Raw genomic sequence first — 17642 nt, forward strand, 5'->3', positions numbered from 1 at the left:
TTATTTCAGAAACCAAAGATTCAGACTACTGTAAAAAGTCATTGTGTTTCTGTCAAAGGTGTAAATATTTGGAATAGTTGCCCAGATAATATAAAATCACTCGGTGGTTTGACTGGTTTAAAAGGCTCTATAAAAATTATTTGATTACTTGCTATGGCATGTTAAACTAGGTTTATTGATTCTGTCGTGTTGTGATTGATTGTGTTCTGATTCTGTTGTGCACTGCTGCTTCCATGTTTATGTATTTTTGAAATTCAAATTCATGGATCAGTGTATACTTTGTAGTAGTTATGACGGGTATATGTATAATTTATATACATATGTATATTTTTTTCCAAAATAAATAAAATACTCATTTAGTCATTTGGAGTCAGTTTGGATAAATCATCGCACCACTGTGCTCATGTTCAGGTGCAGCCTGACTGACTGAGGATACACCGACCCGCTGTGCTTACGGTCTTGTGTCAGGGGAGTGCTGAGCTCCTGACACCAGGAAAGATCCAAATCTTGTAAAGATGTGGAAAAATAAATAATTATCCAGGAAACAGAAAGGGATACACTAAATTTGACAATCTGTGGGGTGAATGTGCAGCGACATCGTGCCACTGCTTAAGGAGAGCCCTGGACTATTGATGTTGTTTAAAAATGCAAAAGTACTTTTATCCGATTACTTGATAAATCACCAGAATAATCGATAGAATACTCGATTGCTAAAATAACTGATAGCTGCAGCCCTATTAGAATTTAAAACATTGTTAAAACCCATGAAAAAAAAACAAAGAAAACATGAGCCTGTGTGTGACCTTCATGTGACAGTGGAGTGGGAAGGTGTTCGCTACCGGTGTGTCATAGGAGAGAACAACCAGATTAAGAGCCTGCATAGAAAAACACGTGTAGCAGAAAAAGAAATGTCATACAGTCATTATAGGAGATGTTGGGGTGATTAAACAGAAAGATGTCAAGAACTATTGGCACCTGAACAGTGCTACCAAGCAGGTCTGCCCATGCAAGGTTAGAAACTGCAACATATTTTGGAGTTCTTAGATTTTGGCCCCAACAATATTACAGCCATCAGAGTTGTGTTTCCCAACACTGACACAATATAAACAAAAAAGAGAAAGATGTTATGGTTGGGGGTCCAGACAGAATTGGACCATTATGGGTGATGGACTTAAACGGTGGTAGCAATGAACAGAACTGATTGTGAACAGAAAGAGATGTATTTACAATAAACACATGAACAATGCTGTGCTGGTTAGATGGCCTGCTGAGCCAAGATAGGGCCTGCTTGTTGCGGTGGAACTCTGGGAGCTGCAGTGCACACACGGACAGGCCTTGGGTGTCTGAGATCAAGCAGGAATCCTGGGGTATAAGGAAAACTGCATTCTGGAGCCAGTAGAATAAGGTCATGGCTGAATCTGGCCTGGGGAAAGGAAAGAATCCGTTCAAAAACTGATCTTAAAGCCGGGGTTTAAGTAGCCCGCTCCTGTTGAAGCACTTAAGCAGATAAGCTTCAGGTGTGAGGAGATGATGAGTTACATGTGTTCCTCAGCTCTGCAGCACGCCATCTAGGGGGAAAAAACTAACAAACTAACACAAGGTTAAAAAGGGAAGGAGAGAGGTGGACAAACGCAGACCAAGACAGTACCCCCCCCCCCCGCCTCAAAGAGCGCCTCCTGGCGACTAAACAGGGCAGGAAGGAAACCATCCAGAGCCCACGGCGAAGACCACAGAGGCCGAGCAACTCTCCAGGGCCCACAGGGGAACAGGAACTGTTTGGAGGTTAGGTCCACCGAGGGGTAAAAAATGTTTAGGGTTCAGGACATCAATCCAATGCTCTCAGAAAAAAACACTCTCACCTATCCAGGGAAGCGACCCCAAGACTGTGGAAAAATGAGGCCCAAAGTCACCTGTACAGAGTCTATCCAGTGCTTCCAGATGAAATCCTCCACCTCGCAGGAAAGCGCACCCATGTCTGTGGGTGGGATGAGGTCCACGGTCACCTGTGGGATGGAAATCAAACTGTCCTGGAAACATCGACCGGGATCCAAACCGCCCAAAAACAAAACAAAAACTAGGACTGCAAGCAGTCATATACGGGCCCTCGTTCCGCGCAACCGCCTACCCAGGCCAGTGGGTGCCCTTGTGACCACATGTGGGCATGTGCATGCAGGGGCAACCACTCTTCACACATGTTAAAATTTTAAACAAATCACACAATGCATCAAGGAGTTATGACATGTTGATTGTTCATCCACTAGGGGGTGCTCAGTGTACAAACAGAGGGGCTGGGTGTGTTCAGGGCCAACCGTCATCATACATGTGAAGTTTCAAGTCAATCAGGCAAAGCATGAAGGAGTTATCATGACTTGATGTTCCATGGCAAAGGGTCAAATGGCGGCACCATAGCGGCCACACCCTTCAACATAGAGAACAGCTTTTGATAACTTTTGGTCAGTATCATCTTTGGATGCTGTCAAAGAAATTTGAAGTGCATTGGACAAAATCCCTAGGAGGAGTCGTTCAAATACAACATGTGGAAATCATTTCAAAATGAGAAGAAAAATGCAAAATGGCCGACTTCCTGTTGGAGTAGACTCATGGTGCAAGAGACTTTTTTGTACGTCTATGCAAGTCACACATGTACCCATTTTCATCTCCCTACTCCAAAAAAACCCCTATGGGGAGGGGTTTTGGAAAGTTTCAAGGGGGCGCTATTGAGGCATTTTGCCCCGCCCACGGGTGATGCCCCTATGAATTGTAAGAGGTTGTCGTGCTTGACCTGTGTTTCAATTTTCATGATGATATGACAAAATTAAAGCCGTCAAAAAGAAGAACGTAATTTCATGGCGATATGGGCAATATTCGGCACGCCACCACACGGATGCCGTTACTCATAACTTCACGGCGATCATCGCCTAAGTTCACCAAGTGATCTGCCTGTTTAGAAGCGGAAGGAAGTTGATGGGGTTAAATATGTGACTTCAGTACCTGTTTAAGTATAATGTTCATATGGCGAAGGGTCAAAATGGTGGCACCATAGCGGCCACACCCTTCGACATACAGAAAAGCTTTCGATAAATTTTGGTCAGTATCGTCTCAGGGTGATCTGGAAGAAATTTGAAGTGCATTGGACAAAATCCCTAGGAGGAGTTCGTTCAAATACAACATGTGGAAATCACGCCAAATGAGAAGAAAATTCAAAATGGCCGACTTCCTGTTTGGAGTAGACCCATGGTGCAAGAGACTTTTTTGTACGTCTATGCAAGTCACACATGTGTACCAATTTTCATCTCCCTACTCCAAAAAAACCCCTATGGGGAGGGGGTTTTGAATGATTCAAGGGGGCGCTATTGAGGCATTTTGCCCCGCCCATGGGCGACGCCCCTATGAATTGTAAGAGGATGTCGTCCTCGACCTGTGTATCAATTTTCATGATGATGTGACAAAATTAAAGCCGTCAAAAGGAAGAACGTAATTTCATGGCGAATGGGCAATATTCGGTACGCCGCCACACGGACGCCGTTACTCGTAACTTCACGGCATTTATTGCCTATGTTCACCAATTTGTTCTGCATGTTTTAAAAGTGGAATGAAGTTGATTGGGTTAAGTATGTGACATCAGGACCTCTTAAAGTAAAAATAGGACATTCCCCGCCACCACCGGGGGGCGCTATGGCGCAGGTGGGAACTTAAGATATGTAGACGTTCAGGGCGGAGCCCTCATCATGTCCAGCAAGTTTGAAGGATCTATGATGAAGTATGTGGGCGTGACAGCTGTTCGAAGTGAAATGGCGTGCTCCGAAATGCTCCCCAAAGTTGACGACCCCTAGCAGCCACGCCTTTTGACTTAATTAGAATCTTTTGATAACTTTGGATCACCATTGTGTTGTGATGATTTTGACCAAATTGAAGTCGATCGGATGAAATCCCTAGGACGGGTTTGTTCAAATGTAAGTAGTGGAAATGGCCAAAAATGGCAAAAATTTGCTCAAAATCGAAACTTAAAATCAAAATGGCCGACTTCCTGTCGATATTTCACCATGACAGTAAGAGACGTTTTCGTGCGTCCTGGCATGGCAAATATGCGTACCGAATTTCGTGAGGCTACGATGAAAAAAGCCCATGCGGAGGGGTTTTTGAACATTTCTAGGGGGCGCTATTTCGCGATTTTTCTGCGACCATGTGAGAGGCCCCCAAAATATCGAATTTCAGATCTGGCCGGACAACGTTGAAAAGTTTGGTGAGTTTTTGAGCATGGGAAGCGGCCGAAATTTCAATTTCAAGAGTGAGAATAATAATAATAATAATAATAACTAGGACTGCAAGCAGTCATATACGGGCCCTCGTTCCGTGCGACCGCCTACCCAGGCCAGTGGGTGCCATTGTGACCACATGTGGGCATGTACATGCAGGGGCAACCACTCATCACACAGTTAAAATTTTAAACAAATGACACAATGCATGAAGGAGTTATGACATGTTGATTGTTCATCCACTAGGGGGTGCTCAGTGTACAAACAGAGGGGCCGGGTGTGTTCAGGGCCAACCGTCATCATACATGTGAAGTTTCAAGTCAATCAGGCAAAGCATGAAGGAGTTATCATGATTTGATGTTCCATGGCAAAGCGTCAAAATGGCGGCACCATAGCGACCACACCCTTCAACATAGAGAAAGCTTTCGATAACTTTTGGTCAGTATCATCTTTGGATGCTGTCAAAGAAATTTGAAGTGCATTGGACAAAATCCGTAGGAGGAGTTCGTTCAATACAACGTGGAATCACGCCAAAATGAGAAGGAAATTCAAAATGGCCGACTTCCTGTTTAGAGTAGACCCATGGTGCAAGAGACTTTTTTGTACGTCTATGCAAGTCACACATGTGTACCAATTTTCATCTCCCTACTCCAAAAAAAACCCTATGTGGAGGGGTTTTTGAAAGTTTCAAGGGGGCGCTATTGAGGCATTTTGCCCCGCCCATGGGCGACGCCCCTATGAATTGTAAGAGGTTGTCGTGCTCAACCTGTGTGTCAATGTTCATGATGATGTGACAAAATTAAAGCCGTCAAAAGGAAGAACGTAATTTCATGGCGAATGGTCAATATTCGGCACGCCGCCACACAGACGCCGTTACTCGTAACTTCACGGCGTTCATCGCCTACGTTCACCAATTTATTGTGCATGTTTTAGAAGTGAAATGAAGTTGATTGGGTTAAGTATGTGACATCAGGACCTCTTAAAGTAAAAATAGGACATTTCCCGCCACCAGCGGGGGGCGCTATGGCGCAGGTGGGAACTTAAGATATGTAAATGTCCAGCAAGTTTGAAGGATCTACGATGAAGTATGTGGGCGTGACAGCCGTTCAAAGTGAAATGGCGTGCTCCGAAAAGCTTGCCAAAGTTTGACGACCCGTAGCAGCCACGCCTTTTGACTTAATTAGAATCTTTTGCTAACTTTTGATTACCATTGTGTTGTGATGATTTTGACCAAATTTGAAGACAATCGGATGAAATCCCTAGGATGAGTTCGTTCAAATGTAAGTAGTGGAAATGGCCAAAAATGGCAAAAATTTGCTCAAAATCGAAACTTAAAATCAAAATGGCCGACTTCCTGTCGTTATTTCACCATGACAGTAATAGACTTTTTCGTGCATCCTGGCATGGTAAATATGTGTACCGAATTTCGTGAGGCTACGATGAAAAAAGCCCAATGAGGAGGGGTTTTTAAAAATTTCTAGGGGGCGCTATTTCGCGGTTTTTCTGCGACCATGTGCAACGCCCCCAAAATATCGAATTTCGGATCCGGCCGGACGACTTTGGAAAGTTTGGTGAGTTTTTGAGCATGGGAAGAGGCCAAAATTTCGATTTCAAGAGTGAGAATAATAATAATAATAATAATAAATAATAATAATAATAATAATAATAAACAGTGCAATTACAATAGGGTCCTCGTAGGACGTTGCCTACTCGGGCCCTAATAATAAATAATAATAATAATAATAATAATAATAAACAGCGCAATTACAATAGTGTCCTCGTAGGACGTTGCCTACTCAGGCCCTAAAAACAGTGACCACCTGGGAAGCCGAGAGAAGACAAGTCTAGCAGGTAGGAACTCTCAAAAGGCAACTTTCTGGCTTTAAGAAACACCATAAGAAATCAGGAAAAATAATTGTGGCAGTCAGTAACGGTTACTTTTTTAGACCAAGCAGAGGGAAAAAAAGATGGAATCACTCAATTCTGAGGAATAAATTATGGAATCACCATGTAAATTTTCATCCCCAAAACTAACACATGCATCAAATCAGATCTGCTCATTAGTCTGCATCTAAAAAGGAGTGATCACACCTTGGAGAGCTGTTGCACCAAGTGGACTGACATGAATCATGGCTCCAACACGAGAGATGTCAATTGAAACAAAGGAGAGGATTATCAAACTCTTAAAAGAGGGTAAATCATCACGCAATGTTGCAAAAGATGTTGGTTGTTCACAGTCAGCTGTGTCTAAACTCTGGACCAAATACAAACAACATGGGAAGGTTGTTAAAGGCAAACATACTGGTAGACCAAGGAAGACATCAAAGCGTCAAGACAGAAAACTTAAAGCAATATGTCTTAAAATCGAAAATGCACAACAAAACAAATGAGGAACGAATGGGAGGAAAGTGGAGTCAACGTCTGTGACCAAACTGTAAGAAACCGCCTAAAGGAAATGGGATTTACATACAAAAAAGCTAAACGAAAGCCATCATTAACACCTAAACAGAAAAAAACAAGGTTACAATGGGCTAAGGAAAAGCAATCGTGGACTGTGGATGACTGGATGAAAGTCATATTCAGTGATGAATCTCGAATCTGCATTGGGCAAGGTGATGATGCTGGAACTTTTGTTTGGTGCCGCTCCAATGAGATTTATAAAGATGACTGCCTGAAGAGACCTTTTAAATTTCCACAGTCATTGATGATATGGGGCTGCATGTCAGGTAAAGGCACTGGGGAGATGGCTGTCATTACATCATCAAGAAATGCACACGTTTACGTTGATATTTTGGACACTTTTCTTATCCCATCACTTGAAAGGATGTTTGGGGATGATGAAATCATTTTTCAAGATGATAATGCATCTTGCCATAGAGCGAAAACTGTGAAAACGTTCCTTGCAAAAAGATACATAGGGTCAATGTCATGGCCTGCAAATAGTCCGGATCTTAATCCAATTGAAAATCTTTGCTGGAAGTTGAAGAAAATGGTCCATGACAAGGCTCCAACCTGCAAAGCTGATCTGGCAACAGCAATCAGAGAAAGTTGGAGCCAGATTGATGAAGAGAACTGTTTGTCACTCATTAAGTCCATGCCTCAGAGACTGCAAGCTGTTAGAAAAGCCAGAGGTGGTGCAACAAAATACTAGTGATGTGTTGGAGCGTTCTTTTGTTTTTCATGATTCCATAATTTTTTCCTCAGAATTGAGTGAGTCCATATATTTTTTTTCCCTCTGCTTGGTCTAAAAAAAGTAACCGTTACTGACTGCCACAATTTTTTTTCCTGATTTCTTATAGTGTTTCTTAAAGCCAGAAAGTTGCCATTTGAAATGACTTTAGTTTTGTGTCATGTCTGTGATCTGCTTTTTTTCTACTAAATTAAACAACTGAATGAACATCCTCCGAGGCCGGTGATTCCATAATTTTTGCCAGGGGTTGTATAACTGTGACACTATGTGGGTTGTATTGTACTCTCTCTCTCTCTCGCTCTCTATCTATCTATAATGTCATTTTGTGTTATGCATAGGTCATAAATAATGTTTAAAAGGTTAAAAACACATTAAAGGTCCACTTTTGAAGACATTTTTTCCACACTACTAACACTACTTATAAGGTGGTGGTGGGAGGTCATGGTCTAGTGGTTAAATGTTGGGTTTGAGACCAGAGGATCCTTGGTTCAAATCCCAGCCTGACCGGAATATAACTAAGAGCCCTTGGGCAAGGTCCTTAATCCCCTTGTTGCTCCCGGTGTGTAGCGAGCGCCTTGTATGGCAGCACCCTGACATCTGGGTAAATGTGAGGCATTATTGTAAAGCGCTTTGAGCATCTGATGCAGATGGAAAAAGTGCTAAATATATGCAGTCCATTTACCATAATAATCATCATAATAATATCAAAAAATAAAATGTTGCGAAAGAAGTTAAATCTTGCATTTATAAAAAATGTAGGTTAGAAACTAAGTTTTCCGTTACAGTGTTGTCAGTTTATTTTTTATAAAACAAATACGCATGTTCATTGAACTCAAGAAAGGAAGACTATAAAGTGAGTATTGGCAAAATGGGTTATCATTTTCATGTTGGCAGGGGATATTGTGGGGAGCTGCTGAAAGTAACTAATGAGTAATGAAGTAACTGTAATCTAACTTAGTTACTTTTAAAATTGAGTAATCAGTAAAGTAACTAAGTTACTTTTTAAGGAGTAATCAGTAATCATTAATTGAATTACTTTCTCAAAGTAACTGTGGCAACACTGGATAGTGGTGGCAGCGTTTAGCTAAACATTGTGGAGTTTGTTTTGCTAACGGACGATGATTTGAAGATGCTAATTGACGATGCTAATTCTTCTAACACAGACAAAACAATCCTTTTCTGTTGCTTATAAATTAATAAAATATCAAATGACAAGGATTTATTTTAGCCCTTATATAAAACAAATAATGAATGTTTTTACATTCTTTCAATGAAACAAATATTTAATTTGGTGAAAACTGGAACGTACCATTCAACCCGACTTCCCCTTGTTGAATGGAACATTCCATCTTTCACCGCATGAAATATTTGTATCATTGAACTCATAAACATTCATTATTTCTATAATGTACATCAAAAGATCTTTTCAATATTTAATTTAAATGTCCACAAAATCCACAATCCGGATCAGATCAGGATCAAACTTTGTCAGGTGACAGTGAGTGCCAGTCTGCACAGTTTCTTTCAAATATAAGAGTGATTAGAGCATGTTTAAGATGTATTGTAAAATATACATTAAATTGGGTTTCCAGTGTTAAATTTAAATGGCCACAAAATCTGTAATCTGGATCAGATCCGAATCAACCTTTTCCAGTCAATAAAGGATATTATATAATGGCTGAGAAGATGCTTATTTTAGTGCTGGCTTGTACGAGGGTAGGCTGAAAAGTTCTAAGGCTCACTATAATGCAGTTAATGCATTACTCCTTCATGGGGAGCAATGTATTAACTGCATTATAGTGAGCCTTAGAACTTTTCAGCCTACCCTCGTATGTCACATGACATGGATTTTTCATACCATTTGCCATTGTGTTTCATTTACTGTGCAATAATTCTTTTTAGCGTGCAATTTTGGTACTATATGAAATGTGCTATTGCACACCCCAACCACCGCGGATGCTCACACTACCGGGGGCTGCGTTTAGCAAAACATGGTGGAGTTTGTTTTGTTGACGTATGGCGATTTGAAGAAGCTAAATGACTGTGCTAATTTATGAAAGTAAATCTGTGCCATAAGAGTTTGAATTTGATTTTTTTAAGATTGAAATTTTTTTATCATCAGAATCAGAGTTTGAAGTTGAATTCATAAGATTGAATTTGTTTAGCAAAAAAAAAAAAAAAATTCACCCTCAAAAATTCACCCTCAAAAAATTCACCCTCAAAAAATTCACCCTAAAAAAATTTCAATCTCAAAAATTCAACCTCAAAAAATTCAATCTAAAAACAAATTTAACTAAAAAAAAAATCAACCTCAAAAATTCAACCTAAAAAAAAAAAGAAAAGAAAAGAAAAATCAACCTAAAAAAAAAAGAACCTCATAAAATAGAAAAGCATCCAACATTCAGCCAATCACGTTTTGCTCCTTTGGTCATGTGACACCAAAACCAAATCGAAAGAAGACGGCGACGTGATACATTGCTGGATGTTGGATGACTGAGACAGGGACTGATTGCTTTTCCTTGCTTTTCTATTTTTTGAGGTTGATTTTTTTTTTTTTAGGTTGAAATATTTTATTAGGTTGAAATTTTTTAGGTTGATTTTTTTAGGCTGAATATTTCAATGCTAAACAGATTCAACCTTAGAAATTCACCTTCAAACTCTGATGGCACAGATTTACTTCCATAGGGCTAGCAGCCGGTGATCACCATTGTATTTTCTTTGCTTTCCTGTTGCTTTACTGCTAATGAATTATACCTTATGTGTGGTTTTTCTGGCTGACTGATTCTGCTCATTTTCTCTCTATCCGAGGTGCAAAGGGCACCGTGCAAGACTGGCAGCTGCGGAACATGGGATGCTGGACTGACCATGAAATGCCATGCCTGAAGCTGATGCTGCAGATGTTGTTTTTGATTTCCTGTTTTCTGTTTCTACAGCTTTGTAAAAACCTTGTAACTGTTAGAGTGGCCTAAGCAGCGGGTCACCCCTATGAGTCTGGACTATTTGAGGATTCTTCGTCATTATCACCAGAGGGAGTTTTCCTCACCACTCTTGCCTGCGTGCTTGCTGTAGAGCAGTGGTATCCAAAGTATTCCAGAAAGGGCTAACGGGGTGCAGGATTTCTTGGTAGCCACTGACTCCAGCAGGTGATTTCACTGATGAACTCATCCCATCTGCTCAAAGTGATGTTAATCAGTGAAATCACCTGCTCAAGTCAGTGGCTGCAAAGAAAACCTCCACACTCTTAGCTCTTTGTGGAATATTTTGGACACCACTGCTCTAGAGTTTGGTCAGGTTAGACCTTTCTTGTGTGAATCACCTTGAGGCAGCTTTGTTGTGATTTGACACTATATAAAATTAAATAAATTGAAATTGAAATTGCGGAAAAGATGAACACCTCTTAGGCTGTCCATGCATGCGTGTGTGTGTGTCTTGAGAACCATCCCTGGTTCTCAAGACCAGGCATCTAAGTGGCTCTACTCTACTCTTTTCTACTCTCCTATTTTACTCTTCCTTTTTAGATATTTAGATCTATCTTTGTATACTGGCATAGTTCCACCTTAGAATTGGAATCTAATATATAAGATATACCTTACTGAATTTTCATGTTTATAACTTTAATCATGGAAAAATTGAGGAAAGCTGCCACTGACATTTGACATTGCCTTTTGGTAGGCTTATGCATTTGGGTGAAGGATGAACATTGCCAAAACATTACATTGATAAGAATAATATTTTTGGAGAAACTATGGATATTAGATAATGTTGCTAATTGCATTCTGGACTAACACACCATTCCAACAGCGGGGGGTAAATCATCTTTATATTCAAAGCATAGTGCGTGAGTGCATGATATTATTTAATAAGTTCAATCTAAGCATATAATATAATTGCAAATACTTTAAAAATACATGGAAGACACAAGAAAGTGAAAGCACTTATTTCCATTGTGGTCCATTTAAAAATCAAATTACAAAATAGAAGTAAAAATAAAATAATAATCATCATAATAATAATTATAATAATAATAATGGTAATAATAATAGTATGTATATGATAACAACAACCTAAACAACTTAAACATATTTATAAATATATTTATAAATATTATGAAAACGATGTTTTCTACCAACTGTGCATGTTAATAATGAACTCCCTATATGCCTCACAGCTTTGAAACTGATCATGCCATACTCATACTTTTGCTGTAGAGTTTAGAAATTCTGCCAGTCTTGATGTATCGAGTGTGATCTGCCTTCCACAAAGGCCTCAATATGGTAGAAAATCCAAACTGGAACATATTTACGCATTTAAACACCAGGTTGTTTTAACAAAATTTCTAATGTTGAAAAAAATGATAATTTTGCAATAGTGTCAAAATATGCCAATTTCCTCACCCCAGATGCCAATGTGGACAGTTGACAATCATATTCATATTTTTACCATATATTCATGCATATCTCAAGATGATATGACGCAAAAAAAAAAAACAAAAAAAAAACTACTAGACTATCAAAATCCATGCAGTAGTTTTGATGTAATCCTGCTAACAGTAATCCTTCAAAGACTATATTAAGTGAAACTTGATCCAGAATCTGGATCCAGATCACCTCTAAAATTTTCCTTGGTCTAATATCTATCTGTGGTGAAATTTAATCAAATTCCATGCAGTAGTTTTGACGTAATCTTGTGAACAGTCAGACAGGCAGACAAATAAATAAATAAATAAATGCCCATGACCCTTAGCTGGAGTAATCAGTTGAAGATGTTAAAATCAAATATCCACTAAATCTGCAATGCAGATCAGATGCAGATCAAACTTAGTCTATTCATTGAGAGTGCAAGTTTGCACCTCATTGTCACAAATTTCTTCTTCACAAATGAGAGTGATTGAGGTACTGAGATATAATGTAAAATGTACATCAAATGGGCTTTTCAATGTTTAATTCAAATGTCAACAAAATCCACAATCCGGATCAGATCCGGATCACACTTTGTCAGGTGACAGTGAGTGCTAGTCTGCACCTTTCTTTCAAATATGAGTTAATGGGGCATGTTTGATTAAGATATAAGGTAAAATATACATTAAATATGGTTTCCAATGTTAAATTTAAATAGCCACAAAATCTGTAACCTGGATCAGATCCAAATCAACCATTTTCAGTCGATAAAGGATATTATATAATGGCTGAGTGGATCCTTGTCATTTGATTGGTGGCTTGTGTGTCACGTGACATGGATTATTTGTACCATTTGCCATTGTGTTTCATTTATCGTGGAATAGTTCTTTTTTAGAGAGCAATTTTGGTGCTATATGAAATGTGTTATTGCACGCCCCGACCAACACGCATGGTTACACTACCAGAGGCGATGTTTATCGAAACATGGCGGAGTTTGTTTTGCTGGCGGAAGATGATTTGATAAATTATAAATTAATAAAATATCAAATGACAAGGATCTATTTTCGTCATTATATAAAACAAATAATGAAGAAAACTAAACTAAACCAAAAACCTTGTGTTTCAGACTGTATCACAAGCAAAACTTTAAATTATTCACCAAGATTGGTTGATGGTCAGACAGTATTTAAAGCAAAATGAAATGATTTTCAGCAAAGTGCTGACTTGTACACCTACAGACATTAGTCTACAATATTTTTTCATATTTCATTTTCCAGATAATCAAAATACACTGATATTCTAATGCAACTGGACTTTATTTACTACTCACTCACTAATTTTCAACTGCTTAATCCAATTAAGGGTCATGGGGGGCTGGAGGCTATCCAAGCAGTCACAGGGCGCGAGGCGGAGAACTACCTGGACAGGACGCCAGTCTGTCACAGGGAAAAAATAGACAAACAAACACATTCACACTCGCATACACAACTACAGACAATTTAAAGTTTCCAATTGACCTACACAGTAAAATCACCAGTGTTAAATTAACACTGACAGTGTTAGTTTTACACTGGTGATTCTACTGTGTAGCCTGCATGTCTTTGGAAGGAAGCCAGAGCACCCAGATGGAACCCGAGCAAACACAGGGAGAACACGCAAACTGCACACAGAAAGGCCACAAGTGGGAATCAATCCCATGACTGTCTTGCTGTGAGGCAACAGTGCTTTTTTTTTTACCATGAAATTATAATTTAATTTGCACAAAGGCATTTTAGTTTCAACAACCTTTTCATAGATTTTTTTATTTCTTGTGTCTGTAGAACATAAATTACTGGGTTTAACATGGGTGGAATAACAGAGGTCAGAGACAGACTTATCATTCTGACATTTGGAGGTATGTATATAGTGAAGGTGTATGTAATTAAAATCGGGAGGAAATAGATTGCCACTAATGAAAGGTGAGCACTGCAGGTTTTAAAAGCTTTTACTCTTTCCTGAACTGAAGCTACTTTAAGTAAAGTGCAGCCAATACATGAGTAACTGAACAAGATAAATGTCAGTGGAAACCAAAGAATAAGAATTGTTAACACCCAGGAAATTACATAGCTGGGGGTATTATCATTACATGCCAGCCAGAATATTTGCCCGTAATCACAGAAATAATTGTTAATAATCACTGATTTACAGATGGAAAGTCTTGTGAGAAGACCCACTGCAATTAGAAATGCAACCATTGTTAAAACCCAGAAAAATCCAATCAAAGAAAACATGAACCTGTGTGTGACCTTCATGTGATAGTGCAGTGGGAAGGTGATCGCTACCAGTCTGTCATAGGAGAGAACAACCAGATTAAGAGCCTGCATAGAAAGACACGTGTAGGAGAAAAAAAGAAATGTCATACAGTCATTATAGGAGATGATGTGGTGATTAAACAGAAAGATGTCAAGAACCTTTGGTACCTGAACAGTGCTACCAAGCAGGTCTGTCCATGCAAGATTAAAAACTGCAACATATTTTGGAGTTCTTAGATTTCTGTCCAACAATATTACAGCCATCACAGCTGTGTTTCCCAACACTGACACAATATAAACAAAAAAGAGAAAGACATAGTAATAGTTCATATGAGGTATGTCAGAAAATCCAGTTAATATGAAATATGGAGGACGAACAAAGGTGATGTTTCTTCCAAGAGCAGAGTTGAATAATCCGATTGTATGACTCATTGTTCAGCTTTTACTGTCTGCGGCACTGTGGACAGAGCAGAGTGTCTCTGTCAGTGAGAGCTCCGGCCTATAAGGTCTCTCTCTCTCTCTCTCTTTCTGTCTTTCTCTTTCTGACTGTGTGTGCTTTATTTAGTCAGTTTCTGTTACCAGGTCAGGTCAGCTTACCTGCACTGCCTCAGATCCTGGATGTTAACCACCGAAGCAGACAACTGGTTGAGCCCAACCTCATGAAATTAACAATTGTCTTCCACAGTAAGGTTCCGCAGCCACTGTGTTCCTCAACATTTATGCACCTGCCTGCTGAATAGTTTTGGGTGTCTTCTACTGATTTTTTATTTTTTTTTTTAAATTCAGTACATATAAAAAAGTATATACAGTTGTGCTCAAATGTTTTCATACTCTGGCAGAATTTTCTTTTTTTTTTCATTTTTCAGAGAATATGAATGATAACAGAAAAACGTTTTTTCACTCATGGTTAGTGCCTGTGTGAATCCATTCATTCAGGCCCTTTCACGCATAACATGAAAGATGCAGAAACTGGAAGAAAATCCATGAACCAAAAGCGAAAAGGGGAACCACGAAACATTCCACCTGTCGTGAGGGATGCGTGTTCGCACAGGCGTGCATGCAGTGGTGGACACAGTTCCGATAATCCGATAACAGATAATTATCGAAGATAATGTTTTCATTATCGGATTATCTTTTTAGATAACTTTAAAAACCATTATTGGACTAATTATCTTCCGATAAATTTTTGTCCAATAACTTTTAGACTGATAACGTAGTAAACAAAGCTGAACAGCGACAAACATTTTCAAAATTTAAAATCAGTTGAGCACCTACCTGTTAAAACTTTATTAATAGATGTATAGTTCCACTCTCTGCAAACAGAAGAGAGCTGCTTCCAGGAGAAACCGCTTTACCCTCTGTAGGCAAAGAAGAACAGTCACCAAAACAAAACAAAAAAAATCACTTCTTTTAACACCATACTGATATGCGGGCAATATCACCCAAGTCATCCAGAGGCATACATTTTTAACTTATGGTTCAAATTTGAATCAAACTAATTTTGGACAAGTTATTTAAAATTACTGTCATGTCTGAAATTTTATAAAGTGAAAATCTCAGATATATGTTTTAGTTTTAAAGTAATGTGCTGATTTTTAAGGTTTTAGTGAGCACATGCTGTGCCCAGCAGTGCATTATGGGTAGGATAGGGTAATCTCAGTACGTTCACAACAGGACAAATGCATTTCAGACACTCTGTTCAGGCTCCACAGACAACAGCATTAAACTCTAGTGCCTAAAACTCTCGTGAATATATTCTCTGGGTTTATAGACGTTGTTATTGTATTTGCGTTTGTTAAATTCCATGCATCTTAAATGTAGCAGACACGGATTATCTGGAATTTTTTTGGCAAGTTTTCAAGGCCTCTACTGCCATCTACTGGCCATTAGTGTTCATGGCAGTTCATGGCAGTATTCGTCCTGAAGCTGAGCAGACACTGTATGATATTTTTAATCACTGTACTCGGTTTCAGTTCAAACTGTACAACAGAACCGCATGGTGTAAAAGTTCAGAGCACACGATTTATGTTCTCACACACATTGTACGTTCAAAAACCGCACATCAAACTCGTGTTTACAGAAGCAAAATGTAAGTTTTTTTTCAAACTTAATTTACAAAAACTCTCGATGGGAGACATCAAAGTTTAAAAACAAAACAAAACAACAAAAAAACATTACAAGACAGCTCTGCGGTGTTTGCACATGCACAGTGCAAGCGGTTGGATGCTTGTTGCTCTTCAGCAGCAGGATACCCTCACAACAGCTGACCAGAATAATATCAGACAGGTTTGATTTTCATTCGACCATACGATCGTCAATCAGGAGGTGGTCAACGCAAGCTTGTTACTTCATGTACACAACAAAATGCAGGATGCGCGATTAACCTGAAACTCGGTCCAAAAAATTCTTTCACGAATGAAAAATCATCCGAAAAAGGGCCAAACTCGCAGTGTAAAGCCAACATTCATGTGTCAAGACAATACTGAGTGCATGTTTTACAACATAATAAAACGTGCACACGGCACTAATAAAATGAGTGCACATTCTCTCCACATGCAAAACATTTTGCGATGACACTTCCAGGGCTCCGTAAAAATGCCTGTTGTTACAAATAAAAAATGGAATATTTTACAAAAGCACATTTATCTGTAAACACCAATACACAACACACGTCACATTAACGTGTTGGTTTACATAATGAATGACTGAACCAATAAGTGTTTAGCAGAGGCACTTTTACCCAGAATCCTTTGCGATCTGTCTGTGTTTGTTACAAAACCTCAGAATTAGTGCATTATTCAACATTAAAAGATATATGTTATATTTTAAATTTGTACAAATGACAGAATTTACATTAATGGAGTTATTCTATCAGTATTCACACCAAACCATAAGTCAGCATGACTTTATTTTCCAAGACCTCTGCCTGACTGGAGCCTTGTGATTAGTAGAGAGCTGGCTTTGTGGTTGCTCTCAGCTTGCGTCTGTGCTGGAAGCTGTGTAGTAAATGAGAGCATCCAGCAGGGGGCACGATGTTCAAACGTAGAACTGCGGGCTCATTGTTTGGGTCTGTTGTTGCTTTTGATGCTTCCAAAAGCGATCGTGGTGTTAAAACTCAAATTCAGCTTGTTAGTAGTTACAAATGTGCCAGAGACAATACTGGAATGTATCGGTTATGTAACTTCCGATACATTTTTGAGTGGTTTACTGATTTATCTTTGTCAAAGATAACTTTTCAGTTATCTGATTATCTGTTATCGAAGTTAATTTTTTGGTTATCTGTGCCCACCACTGCGTGCACGACATAGCCGCAACGGTGCACAGTGCGAGCAGCTGGAACGTGTTGCACCACATTGCGCCTCTGCTGTGCAGAAACAAAAACATACACACCAGAAAAAACACTGCATTTTATTGAATCCCTCTTATCGAGTGGACGATACAAGTATGAACCGTCTGTTCCTCTGCTGACCCATGAACACAGACGTACAGTCGTGACATAACATGAATG

General features: G+C 39.2%; 1 protein-coding gene across 1 annotated transcript; it reads right to left on the bottom strand.

The window, feature by feature from the left end:
• Nucleotides 1-13594: 13594 nt before the first annotated feature.
• LOC117517941 (olfactory receptor 1-like) lies at nucleotides 13595-14621 on the bottom strand. Its single transcript, XM_034179068.1, has one exon. It carries the CDS (start codon nucleotides 14564-14566, stop codon nucleotides 13595-13597), a length of 972 nt encoding a protein of 323 aa, XP_034034959.1. The 5' UTR covers nucleotides 14567-14621.
• Nucleotides 14622-17642: the final 3021 nt, after the last annotated feature.

Source organism: Thalassophryne amazonica, chromosome 9 (assembly GCF_902500255.1).
Source record: "Thalassophryne amazonica chromosome 9, fThaAma1.1, whole genome shotgun sequence".
In the NCBI taxonomy this organism is placed as follows: Eukaryota; Metazoa; Chordata; class Actinopteri; order Batrachoidiformes; family Batrachoididae; genus Thalassophryne; species Thalassophryne amazonica.